Source organism: Dromiciops gliroides, chromosome 3 (genome assembly GCF_019393635.1).
Source record: "Dromiciops gliroides isolate mDroGli1 chromosome 3, mDroGli1.pri, whole genome shotgun sequence".
Taxonomy (NCBI): Eukaryota; Metazoa; Chordata; class Mammalia; order Microbiotheria; family Microbiotheriidae; genus Dromiciops; species Dromiciops gliroides.
The window spans coordinates 464,180,701-464,193,785 of NC_057863.1; the positions used below are offsets into that span (position 1 = coordinate 464,180,701).

Sequence of the window (13,085 nt, forward strand, 5' to 3'; positions counted from 1 at the left end):
AGTTGTAAGACTCCCACTATTGCCAAGTTTTCAAAAATCCCTTCAGATAAAGTAGCCCTGGATACATTCTAAGAAGACAGAGATAAGGCAACTAGTTGATTTCATGTGAATTTCCATGAACTGCCCATAAGAGACTCTGCCATGTTCCAGGGTTGGATAAAGTCCACATAACATCACCTGCGAATAAGAGCATCTCAAGAAACTTATCAATGTCTCTTCCACCTAGAATGCAAACTTTATATTGTTTAGGACAGTGGTTGTCAAACTCAAATAGAAACAAATTCTTGTGGCTGCATATTTATTTAGAATACCACAAAGAAAGTATTGCCTACATTGTATTATATATTCATTTATTTTGTTAAACAATTGCCATTTGCATTTTAATTTGGTTCAAGCTGCAATTTAGAGGTTTGTTACTAACTTGTGGCCTAAATGAAGTTGGACATCTCTTATCTAAGATATTGGGAATTGATACATAGATTTTTTTGTTTTGTTTTGTTGTTGTTTGTTTTTTATGGGGCAATGAGGGTTAAGTGACTTGCCCAGGGCCACACAGCTAGTAAGGGTCAAGTGTCTGAGGTCGGATTTGAACTCAGGTCCTCCTGAATCCAGGGCTGGTGCTCTATCCACTGTGCCACCTAGCTGCCCCCAATATATAGATTGTTAAAGTTATTTTTCTGGTTGCATCTGTCATTGAATCTTATAAGATATTAACATCTATGTTATTGTAATAGAGTGAATGAATGAAAAAGAAAACATTTAACATGTGTTCCAAACTGGGAATGCAAATACAAAAGTGAAGATAATCCCTCACTTTAAAGAGCTTGTTTTCAAATAATAGGAGGCACACATATAGGGAAATGGGGGCCAGAGAAGGAAATTTTGGTGAATAATGTTACAGGGTGATGAGTAGAACAAGAAGAGAGTAGATTGACATATACTACCGAGAATCAATGGACATATTCATTTCATTTGGTTAGACAAGAAAAAACAGGGAGCCACACATGGTGGGAAGGCAGCTGGTGAAAATATGGCAAATGGATCAAGAGAAATATTTTTAGAGCAGCTGGTCTGCAATATTGATCCCATGGATGAGTCTTATGAAATCAGGACCTTAGGGGTTCCAAATTGGGAGTCCTGTTATTGTTTGTCCTTTGTTTTCAAGGAACAGTGGCATCACATGAAATGTTTTGACTTGTGCATAAATTGTGAGGTAAAGTTGAATAGTCATAAGCCTCAGTATTTCTTCCTGAGGCATCAAAATTCAGTGGCAGAACAAAAGTCAAGATGACTGATGATAACCTGTGATATGGTTGGTAACTTTGCCATCTTTGATATCTGACCATCTCTGAGTGCCTCACAGTTCCTGCTACAGCTGTCTTCATGGCCATTGTAACATATTCTTCTCATTCACCCATAGTGCCAGGGAAAGTCTTCACATGCTTGGTGTAGACATTCTACTAACTCACCAATAGGGTTGAGGAATATTGATTACCCTCTATCTGGTCTAGCCCATTACCTAGATGGTTTACCAGGGTGTGGCTGCTGATGCTACAGCTCCTTGGGGTCACAGGTTAGAGTTGGGTGAATCAGGTGGACAGCAAATGTTGATAGCAGCACTGAAAAGGGCTTGGCAAGTCCTCACAGGAGAGGTTCTTGTCCTCCTGAACACTCCATACACACCTGCGAGTGAGTCCTAGAGTTATGAGAATTAGGGTATATAGGTCATTGTCGCTTTTTCCTGATTTTTTTTCTTGAGTTAAAGGATTAAAATCAATCTATGGCATGGGAGAAAATATTGCCTAGTGGATAGTGAGATGGAAGTGTGGTCAGGAGGATCTTGTTTCAAGTACTGCCTATGACACATACTTGGTGTATAAAATCTGGTCATGTCATTTAATACCTCAATACCCTCAAGCAACTCACTTAAACTATTTACATAACAGTTCCAGATCTGCAATGGCTAAGGGATTTTCCCTAGGAGGAGACACCTTTACAAATAAAATCATAGCTTGAGACTATCCCTCTCCAACCTGCCATCATTGGGACTTTATAGAATCTATATTTAAAATGTGACTACAAATATCTGGTCTGCTGTTGAAAATTATCTTAAAAACTTGTTTCCTTTTCATGTTTCCATCAGGAATATTTTTGGACAAGTTAATAGCAGAACAAGGATGAGACAAGATCAGCCTAGTAATTATCCAAGGAAGAAGCTAAGGGGAAGGACAACAAATATTGCCCAGATTGTGCCATTCAGTAGGATGGCCCTCCCATTGAGTTAGCTTTTTTTGACAAGCACTGCAGATGGACAGTGAGCTAGATCCAGAATTGAATAGAAGGAGGAGAGTGGGCTGGATTGATTTTGGGAAAGTGTTCAGTGCTTTCAATGATTCTAAGTTGCTGTCTACCACCAAAGCTCATTAAAAAAAAAAGAAGAAGAAGAATAAGTAGTGTTCTCTTTTAACAACAATATCAATAGCTGCTTATGTGCTAGAGTACGGGAAAGATTAACTTATTTCTTCTGTAGAAATAACAGTCATGTGCTATTTGATACATGAAGATAAGTATATGTTTCTTTTAATAAAATATATTTACAAAATTATACACATATTAAGAACATGTTTAATGAAGATTGGGATGAGATGGAAGCAAACAGGATTTTTATAGGTTATTCCTTGTTTATGTCAAGATTCTCCAGATAAAAAGAAGAGTACAAGATCCCTTGATAGATAACAACCAGAGAAATAATGTTATTTGTCAATCTTCTGAATATAAATTAAGATGTAAAATAAGAAAATAGAAACTTGCCAAAGATGTTTGCTGATGTAATGGAGTATTGCTTTGGGTAAATTTCAAATTATAGAAGGTTTTTGTTTTCCTTGTAGAAAGTCAAATAGATGCTCCTACTTAGGGATGACATTCTACTGATTTTCTTGAGCCATTAAATGCTACAGATGCCACTTACAGAATGTCATGACCACTCAAAAGAACTATCAAGTGGATGAGGAATGTGTATTTGCCAGATTGTGACGTGCAATTGGATGAAAGGTCATTGAATTAGTTTATCAATACATATTTCTTGGATAGTCAACATAGATGGACAATGAACTGGGCCAAGAAATACATAGGAGAAAGAAAGAAGGCTAGATTACGTTTAGAAAAATCATTAAAATCTTTCAATGATTTGACAATTCTCCCTACCCCTAAAACTCATATTTTTAAATAACAACACTTTCCCCAGTGCTGAAATGTAATTATGGATCATGGAAAACTATAATCTCGAAAGACTCAAAATTTTAGGTGATAAATAAGGGAAAGGGGGAGGATTTGTGCTTAGTGCAAGTAGATCACAATTTACCAATGGTTATTTATATGTGAGGTATCATGAAAATACATAGCGACCAGTAACTCATATTTCAGAAATGAAACAGGGTGTAGTGGAATGGGGAAATATATCTTTATGTCAGCCCAGATTTTGTGAGAAAGGTAAGAAGGAGACAATATGGGACTTAATACATGATGTCCTCTTATATTACTTTATAGAAATATCAGCATGATGTTTCTTTATATTTTCTGCTGGAGTTCTTTATCTTAGGATAAAAATTGAGATTTTAGGGAAACAGAAAAAATAAACCACAGGTTTAAGGAAAGGCAAAAGGAAAGTCTAAGATTTAGGATTGTGTGCTTTCTCGGCATTCTTTTTTTTTTTTTTTTTTTTTTTTTTTTTTTAGTGAGGCAATTGGGGTTGTGACTTGCCCAGGGTCACACAGTTAGTAAGTGTTAAGTGTCTGAGGCCAGATTTGAACTCAGGTACTCCTGACTCCAGTTCCGGTGCTCTATCAACTGTGCCACCTAGGTACCTCCTTTCTCAATATTCTTAACAGCTTTAATTTTCTTTCTAGTAGGGCCAGATACCCAGGGAAATACTCAGAATTGTCTGTGTTTAAGCAGTGGATGAGCAAAAATTGAACCAAAAAATAGAAAACAGTAGAATTAAGGGCTCAGATGTCATCTGCATTAAGTCAGATTCCATATCAAAAGAATATAGTGGGGGCAACTAGGTGGTACAGTGGATAAAGCACTGGCCCTGGGTTCAGGAGGGCCTGAGTTCAAATCCGGCCTTGGACACTTGACACTTACTAGCTGTGTGACCCTGGGCAAGTTACTTAACCCCCATTGCCCCAGAACAAAAACTAAAACAAAAACAAAAATAAAACAAAACAAACAACCAAAAAGTATGTAGTGCAAAGGCATTCATTCATCCTAGGCAGTGTGCATTAAGTATTGCCTGATAATGGCAATGATGAGGAGGAGGACAATGATGATGATGACAATGAATGAAGTGTAAAACACATTTGAGAAAGTCAAGTAAATAAAACACAGATATAATATAAAAGAAATCACAGAATAGATGGAAAAGAAAGAGATAAAAATGTCAATGCATGCTGAAATTGTTTTGTGATTTTCTTTTATTTTATCCATGATATAGAATCATTTAATAGCTTATGGGGAACATAAAGTTGTCTAAGTATTAGTTCAGACAGCAACTTATAGAAGTATAATCAAATCACACATACACACACACACACACACACACACAAATAGGTAAATTCATCATTCCACTCTAAGACAACCCAGCACTGATAAATCAAAGTGACATTAAAAATAAGTTAAGACTAGAAAATATTTTAAAAATATAATCTTATGAACCATTCAAAGTCATTAAATATCCATGTACTTTTTAGCCACAGGGCTTTGGACAACAGTTTAATGAAAATGAAAACTCCAGTGTGATTTGCCAAACTTTGGTTTATTAGTAGTCTACAAAAATAGAATGCCTTTCTCTTTTTAGGTAAATCACTAACCACTTAAATAGAAATTTTCAAATGTTAGAATTATTTTGCTAAGTAAAGAGGACTGAAAGGAATGTAGTACTTTCTATCCAGCATCCATAGATGAATAATATTTCTTTTTTATTAGCTCCACCTGATGGTTGACTTTGTTTCTACACACTACTTGGATATAAATTCCTCCACTGTAATTTCACGGTAGATTTTTTTTCTTCCCCTTCTCTCTCCTGTTCCACTCTTTCCCTCCCCCCGACAATGATATATGTTCTAATGCAAAAGTCCTGATTGGTGGGATCAAGGGACATTGATTGGCAGTGGGACAAATTTTGGAAATTCTAAAATTTCAAGTATCTGTATGCTCAATGAGACATATTAGTGAGCACAATGCTGGAGAGTCAATATAATATTGTGAGAAGAAAATATCTTCTTGGATATTGATTGATTTATCAAATTTCATGTGTCTTGATTAAAGCCTCCACAATATCCATTAAGGGGGACTCATAATGGGGATAATGTATGGGAAAGCACTTTGTAAACTTTAAGTGCTATGCATATATTATATGAAAATAATTTGTAAACTATGCAGTGCTAGTTACACATTATGTGAAATCATTTTATAACTTCTAGAGCTATGCAAAGGATATGAAGAAATAATGTATGCAAACCACTTTGTAAGTCATAAAGTGCATTTACATGACAGTTATTCTCATTACTCTATAATGAACAACATAAAATTTGCCCAAAATACCATCTAGACAAACAACCTTTAGGATGTAGAAGTAGAGACATGAAACTATCGTGGTTGCTAAAAGGGCTTTCTTGATGTGCTGCATAACACATCCTCAAAGACAATATACAGAGTTTATGATGTTAGAGTTAAAGTCAGATACTTAGATAAAATTTTAATTAAATAGCAGAAATTATTATAGATATTTGTGTATGTGTATATATGTTTATGTATAATTCTAAAGAAAAGTTGTATGTGTATCAATTTACCCAAATCAAGGATTACCTGCAGGAGAGGAAACAGGACTTTCCTTTTTCTCTTGCTTTGCTCTCAGATAATAATAAATAAAACTTCCTTTTGCTTTTAAAATTTTTATTACTAAGTGCTATCAGGAAAAACATGAATTCTAATATCAAAGAGGAACAGTTTAAAGGAAATGTAAAAGAGGAAAAATGTACAAAAATATTAATGGTTAATGCTGGTCTTCTAGCTGTTCCTTGAATAAGACATTCTATTTTCCAACTCTGGCTTTTTCAGTTACTAGCAATGATGCCTGAAATTCTCTCCCTCTTCATCCCCATCTCACAATGTCCTTCAAATTTCAGTTAAAATCCTACCTTCTACAAGAAGCTTTTCCCAATCCTTAAATTTTCGTGACATCTCTGTTTATTTTTTTCCTATCCATCCTGTATATAGTTTGTTTGTACATAGTTGTTTGCATGTTGTTTCCCTTATTATATTGCGAGCTCCACAATAGCAGGGTACTATCTTTTGCCTTTCAATCCCCAAAATTGAGGGCCTGGCAATTAGTAGATGGTAACAAATGTTTATTGACTGACTAATTGGTCTCAAATTCAAAGTACAGTGTATCTCAATAGGTTTAAGCTTGAATAATTTCAGAGGTTTAAATTGTTTGAAAGTTCAGCTCAATTTCTTTTTACACTTAATTACTTTGATGAATTTTTAAAAAGTAAATTCTTAATTTTAACAAGATGAATTACCCTGCCATGGTTCATTGTGTATATTATACTTTCTTATACTGGTGGATTGGTAGAGGAGGTCTTCTTCTTTGACCACTTTGGTCACCTGAACTCTCTCAATTAGACTTTTTCTACTAGGTTCAAATCCACACTGTATATATGCATCAACACCTTGTGCTTTGGATAATTTTAAGACTCAGACTACAAATGCAATCTTTTCGGTCACTGAACAATTATTGATGAAAGATTTTTACCAAGTTTAAAAATCAGAGTGATATATAGAACAAGATAATGATGATTTTGAATATTAATGAAAAAAATTTAAAAATAATTAAAAGTTCAAAATACTGAGCAAGTTTTGAATTAAAGATTAAAACTAAAATAAGTTTCTGGAACACCATGAATATTGAACTAGATCTGAAACTTATTGGATCCCTCTCATGCCTGATGGAAACTCTTCTTTCAAGTCTTGTCTTTGAAATTAGCTGGTCTATTCCATGTGGGATAGATATTAGATCAACATTACGTTTCTAGATAAAGTAAATTTAGTCAGAAAAGACTACAAGATGTTTGAGCCCCTCTTGGAATTTACTTTCAAACTCCCTTTAGTAAAGGAGGACTGGGTTTAAAAGTAACTGCTTTTTCTTTGATCCTTCAATAATTTCTCTTCTGGATTTTACAATGAGATGGAGGATTTGCCTATTTTCATGAAAGCCTCTGGACATATGGAAAATTTGCTTACCCTCTGAGTCTCTAAATGAAAAAAAAAATAAAACAATTTGCCATTTCTAGCATTCAAATATTTGTTTATTTTTTATTTTTTGGAATTTAGGCCTTCTTGGATTGAACTCAGACCTCCTATATTTTCACAAAGTGCTCAATGCCTCTGCTCCTTAAAATCAATTACTGATATTCTGATCTTGTATGCCCCCTATCTCTCCTTAGTATGCATTACTTGGATGTAATGAGTGGATCTACCCAGAAGAACCAAGGGCATGAGGCTAAGCTACTAAGATCCCTTTTCCCAAACCACAGCTTCCTATGCCAGTTTCAATCCAGTCTTCCCAAAATGACTTGCCCTTTGCATTGCAAACCTATAAGTGTAGTGTAGATGCCTTGGAAATACTAGCCATATTTTACATACAGGGAATATGTGACACAATTATTTGGCCTTGATAATTTTTCTACTTATCTCCTTATATTTAGGTTAAGTCAGACAAGGGACCCGTTCTAGGGTAGTTTTAGTTGACAGGAGGAAAATATACCTTAAATATATCACAAAGAATGATAGATCATTAATTCTACCAAGCAGTACAAGGTTACTTATAATCACTAATGATGATATTATTTATGTTTGTCAATATTCATAATGCATATATGTATATATATGTATATACACGGACACAGTCACACAGGCACATATGTGTATGTATATGTGCATGTAAATGGGTATATGTTTATGTATAATTTTGCATATATATCATACCCCATACTATATACATGTACACATACATGTATATTTATGTATGTAAGCATGCATGTATGCATACATCCTTGTATGTTCCATCTATGTAGAAATGATAGCTTAAAGCAAATAGTTAATGTAATACATTAATGCATGTATGTATGTACAAGTAATTAAAATTTAGAGCATGACATACCTCAGCATCATATTCCCAAAGCTGATTTCCTCTCATATGGTGACACTTTAACATGATAACAGGCCCACTGAGTCTAGAAACATCTAAGCAGAAATCATCAGTACGAATTTCCTTTTCAGCAGTGTATGAAAATACCTGTAAAAGTGAAATACAGTTAAACCATAATTCAGAGCTGTGAAATAGGTCACACTCAAACTAACTTTTAGGTTAGGAAATGATGATCCTATAGAGAATAATGTTAATGGGTTTATATCATTTGAAGAAAAAATTTTGCTATGCTATAACATGAAAAATTAATTCTATGCCTATGTATCTGAAAAAAAAAATAGTGTAGCTAACACAAGTGATCATTACAGTTTTTCATAGCCATTTCACTATCTTTATTTGCCACCGTCAAATCAATAAACCAGAATAAAATCAATAATGATTTTGGGGGGAGTTCCAGGGCAGAGCCAAGATGGAAGAGGAATGGCAATAAGCTCTCAAACTCATGACAGGATCACTCCAGAAAACTTCCAAATAATGCTATAGCACAATTCCTGGAGCAGCAAAACTCACAAAAGAAATTGCTGTGATAATTTTCCAACCAAAGACAACTTAGAAGGTCAGAAGGAGGAAGCTACTGTGCCAAGGCAGGAGTGGAGCCCAAGCCCACAGTCATGCTGACACAGATTCAGTCCCAGGCAGGCTGAGCCAGGGAAAGAGACCCCCAGAACCTCTGAATCAGCTGTAGTACCAGTGTCATTTGGAGCTAAGCTCACAGTTTGGTGAAAGGACTGAGACCTTGGAAGGGGGGAGATTATTGGAGTCTCTGCTGGTGCTGAGGAACCCCTGCTGGGAACTAGGAAGTAGGCTTCAGTAGCAGTGGCCCAGGTGGTGAAGGTTCATAGGCTCATTGGAGCTGACAACCATAGCACACAAAGCTTTGCTGTTTGGTTAAGTACCAAGTTGTACTGGGGTTATTTACAGACCAGGGAAGAGTTCATTTGAGTGAAGTACGTGCCCCTCCTTAAATCATACCACCTGGAACCCCTGAAGCTTGGGACAGTGCAACCTGGAAACAGTGCCCCACTTAAAGGAGCTAAAAGTCAAGTAAAAGAAAGGCAAGATGACAGCAGAGAAAGGTGGGGACCTTAGAAAGTTTCTTTAGTGACAAGGAAGTTTGAAGTACACTCTCAGAAGAGAATAGCAACATCAGGGCTCCTACATCCAAAGCTTCCAGGAAAAGTATAAATTTATCTCAGGCCATAATGGTGCTCAAAAAGGACTTCTTGAAGATAAAGTAAGAGAGGTAGAGGAAAAAATGGAAATAGAAATGAGAGTGATGAAGGAGGGTCATGAAAAAAAGGCAACAGCTTGAAAAACCAAATTGCTTAAAAATTATGTTTGAGCAAATAGAAACTAATGACGATATGAGAAATCAAGACACAATAAAAGAAATCCAAATGAATAAAAGAAAAAACAGAGGTCAATGTGAAATATCTCCTTGGAAAGACAGATGACCTGGAAAATAGATCTAGGAGAGAAAATTTGAAAATTATTGCAATACCTGAAAACTATGATCAAGGAAAAAGCTTAAACATCATTTTCCAGGAAATTGTCAGGGAAAATTGAACTGATGTTCTAGAAGCAGAAGGTAAAATAGTAATTGAAATAATCCATCAATCACCTCCTGAAAGAGATCCCAAAAGGAAAACTTCCAAGAATATTATAGCTAAATTATTGAGCTCCAAGGTCAAGAAGAAAATATTGCAAGCTGCCAAAAAGAAAGAATTCAAGTACTATGGAGTCATAGTCAGGATAGCACAAGATCTAGCAGCTTCTACATTAAATGACTGGAGGGCATGGAATATGATATTCAATAGGGCAAAGGAATTGGGATTACAACCAAGAACCACCTATCCAGCAAAACTGATTAGAATATTTCAGAGGAAAAAAAATGGGACTTCAATAAAAAAAGAGGACTTTCAATTATTTGTGATGAAAAGATCTGAACTGAATGGCAAATTTGACTTTCAAATATAAGACCCTAGAGAAACAGGAAAAAGAAATTAAGAGGGATGTTAAAAGTTTAAACTGTTTACATTCTTACATGGGAAGATGAGAAGTCTAACTCATAAGAACTTTCTCAATATTAGGGCAGGTGATAGAAATAAATTTAGACAGAGGGCACAGGTGGGAATTGATTATGAAAGGATGATATCTATCAAGTATTTGTTTTTTGTTTATCTCTTTTTGTGTTGTGGTTGGAGTTGAGTGACATGCCTGTGGTCATGCAGTGGGTGTCTTGTGTTTTAGGCCAGATTTGGGCTGGGGTACTCCTGGGGCTAGGCTGGGTGTCCACTGTGTCACCTAGATGTCCCATGATGACACCTTTATGGCAAAATTGAAGGGTTAGAGGAATACACTGGGGGATTGGGAAGGGCAGAGGTAGCATGGGTTGAAATCCCCCATGAAAGAACTGGGAAAGGGCTTATGGAGTGGGGGGAGAGATGGGAGAGGAGCAGGACAGTAAATGAACTTTACACTCATCAGAACAGGCTCAAAGACCTTAATTGTATTAGAACTGGCTCAAGGAGGGATTAATTTACATACCCAATTGAGTGGAATAATCTATTTAAGCTGGCCAGTAAATGAGACTAATACTCAGAATTGGCCCAAAGACCTTAATCTCATCAGAACTGGTTCAAGGAGAAAATAACATACATACTCAATTGGGTGGAGTAATCTTTCTAATCCTGCCAGAAAATAGGAGGAAGAAGGGATAATGAGGGAGGGGCAAAAGAAGGGAGGGCAGATTGGGGGAGGGGGCAGTCAGAAACAAATACCTTTTGCAGAGGTATAGGGTGAAGATAATATAATAATAATAGAGTAAATATCATGGGGAAGGGAATAGGATTGAGGGAAACAGTTAACAATAGTAATTGTGAAAAAATGAAAAGGGAAAAAATTGTGCAAAAAAATATTTATAGCAACTCTTTGTGGTGGCTAAGAATTGGAAATCAAAAGAATGTCCATCAATTGGGGAATGACTGAACAAGCTGTGGTATATGATTTTTTTTAAAATTTATTTTTTTAATGAGGCAGTTGGGGTTAAGTGACTTGCCCAGGGTCACACAGCTAGTAAGTGTTAAATGTCTGAGGCCGGATTTGAACTCAGGTCCTCCTGACTCCAGGGCTGGTGCTCTATCCACTGTGCCACCTAGCTGCCCCTGTGGTATATGATTTTAATTTAATATTATTGTGCTATCAGAAATGACAAGCAGGATGATTTCTGAAAAACATGAAAAGACTCATATGAAGTGATGTATAACGAATCGAGCAGCACTGGGAGGACATTTTGTATAGTGCTAGCAGTATTGTTTCATGAACAATTGTGAAAGACTTGACTACCCTCAGCAATGCAATGATCCAAGACAATTCCAAAGGGCCAATGATGAAGCATACTATCCACTTCCAGAGATAGAACTGATATTGATTAAACAAAGACCAAAAAAAAGAAAAAAAAGGACCTGTGGATTGTACATATATAACCTACAACAGATTGGTTGCTGTCTTGTGGAGGGGGAAAGGGAACGAGGAACTCTAAATCTTATGAAAATGAATGTTGAAAACTAATTTTACATGTAATTGGAAAAGTAAAAAAATAAACATTTGTTGCAAAAGAAAAAAATAATGATTTTGGATATATCACAGTGATATCATAGTGCTATGAATTATGAATAGAGGGCCATTCTCTTTTTTCAGAAAGGTAATATATTTAAATAATTTGATGGTATTTTCCATACAGATATACTAGATTACTTGATAGACTGTGAAACAACTAGTTAGTAAGCAATTATTATAACCTACTATATACAAAGCACTGTTATAGGCATTGGGGATACAAATTCTATAAAAGAAATAGTTGCTACTAGCAAAGAGCTTACATTTTGTTGGGAAATAGTGTTTAAATGTCAGTATACTATCTCAATGTTCTAAAAAAATTTATTGAATATCTTGAGTTACTGAGAAATTTGCCCAATAAACATGTTTTAAATGGAGAGCTTGTTTTAAAAGATAAATAAGTAAATGGTTGTCAATTTCATATGACTTGAGAGGGAATTCTCATTGGCTCTTAAAGTTTCAAAGAGGTAGCCTTCACCTGGTCTGTGTGAAGATCTCTTTAAAGAGGATTCATACTTTTAATATTACAATGTCTATTTTTCTTTCTGGATTGATTCAATAATGTACTTATGGCATCCCTCATTAATGTCTCATAAAGTATATGAAAACCATATTATGTGTCATTGTTATTAATCATGATGTGTTTTCCTGTTTTTCTTTTTCTTTTTTTTAATTTTAAAATTTTATTTATTTATTTATTTATTTATTTATTTATTTATTTTGGTGAAGCAATTGGGGTTAAGTGACTTGCCCAGGGTCACACAGCTAGTATATGTCAAGTGTCTGAGGCCAGATTTGAACCCAGGTCCTCCTGACTCCAGGGCCGGTGCTCTATCCACTGCACCACCTAGCTGCCCCAACTAACCAACCTTTTTACTTTCTTTCATTTGTAGGATTCTACAATAATTCACCTTTTTATTCCAATATGGCTATATCTATCTATGTATCTATGTATCTATCTGAACAATATTGGGTTCAGTTAATGAGAATTTCTGCAAGAAATTCTGTAACAGTAAAGGGGTAACATGGGTCAACCACTAAACCAGTGATTGCAAATAAATGTCAGTAAAACTAATATTGGAGATTGAATTTCTCTGGAAAGGCTGGCAATCTAATTTTTTGGTGCCTAAATTAAAAAGAAAAGTAATATTACCTATAAATCATTTAATTCATTCAATGCAGTAAAAAATTCAACTAA

The 13,085-nt window shown here is 35.4% G+C and overlaps 1 protein-coding gene across 4 annotated transcripts in view; it reads right to left on the reverse strand.

Moving 5' to 3' along the window:
- Positions 1 to 13,085, reverse strand: part of GALNT13 (polypeptide N-acetylgalactosaminyltransferase 13) — an 815,643-nt gene that overhangs the window by 18,343 nt on the left and 784,215 nt on the right. For all 4 annotated transcript variants that reach the window (XM_043997002.1, XM_043997000.1, XM_043996999.1 and 1 more), the window contains exon 11: positions 8,222 to 8,356. In XM_043997002.1, coding sequence (XP_043852937.1) covers positions 8,222 to 8,356 — 135 coding nt within the window. The remainder of the gene's footprint in view (positions 1 to 8,221; positions 8,357 to 13,085) is intronic.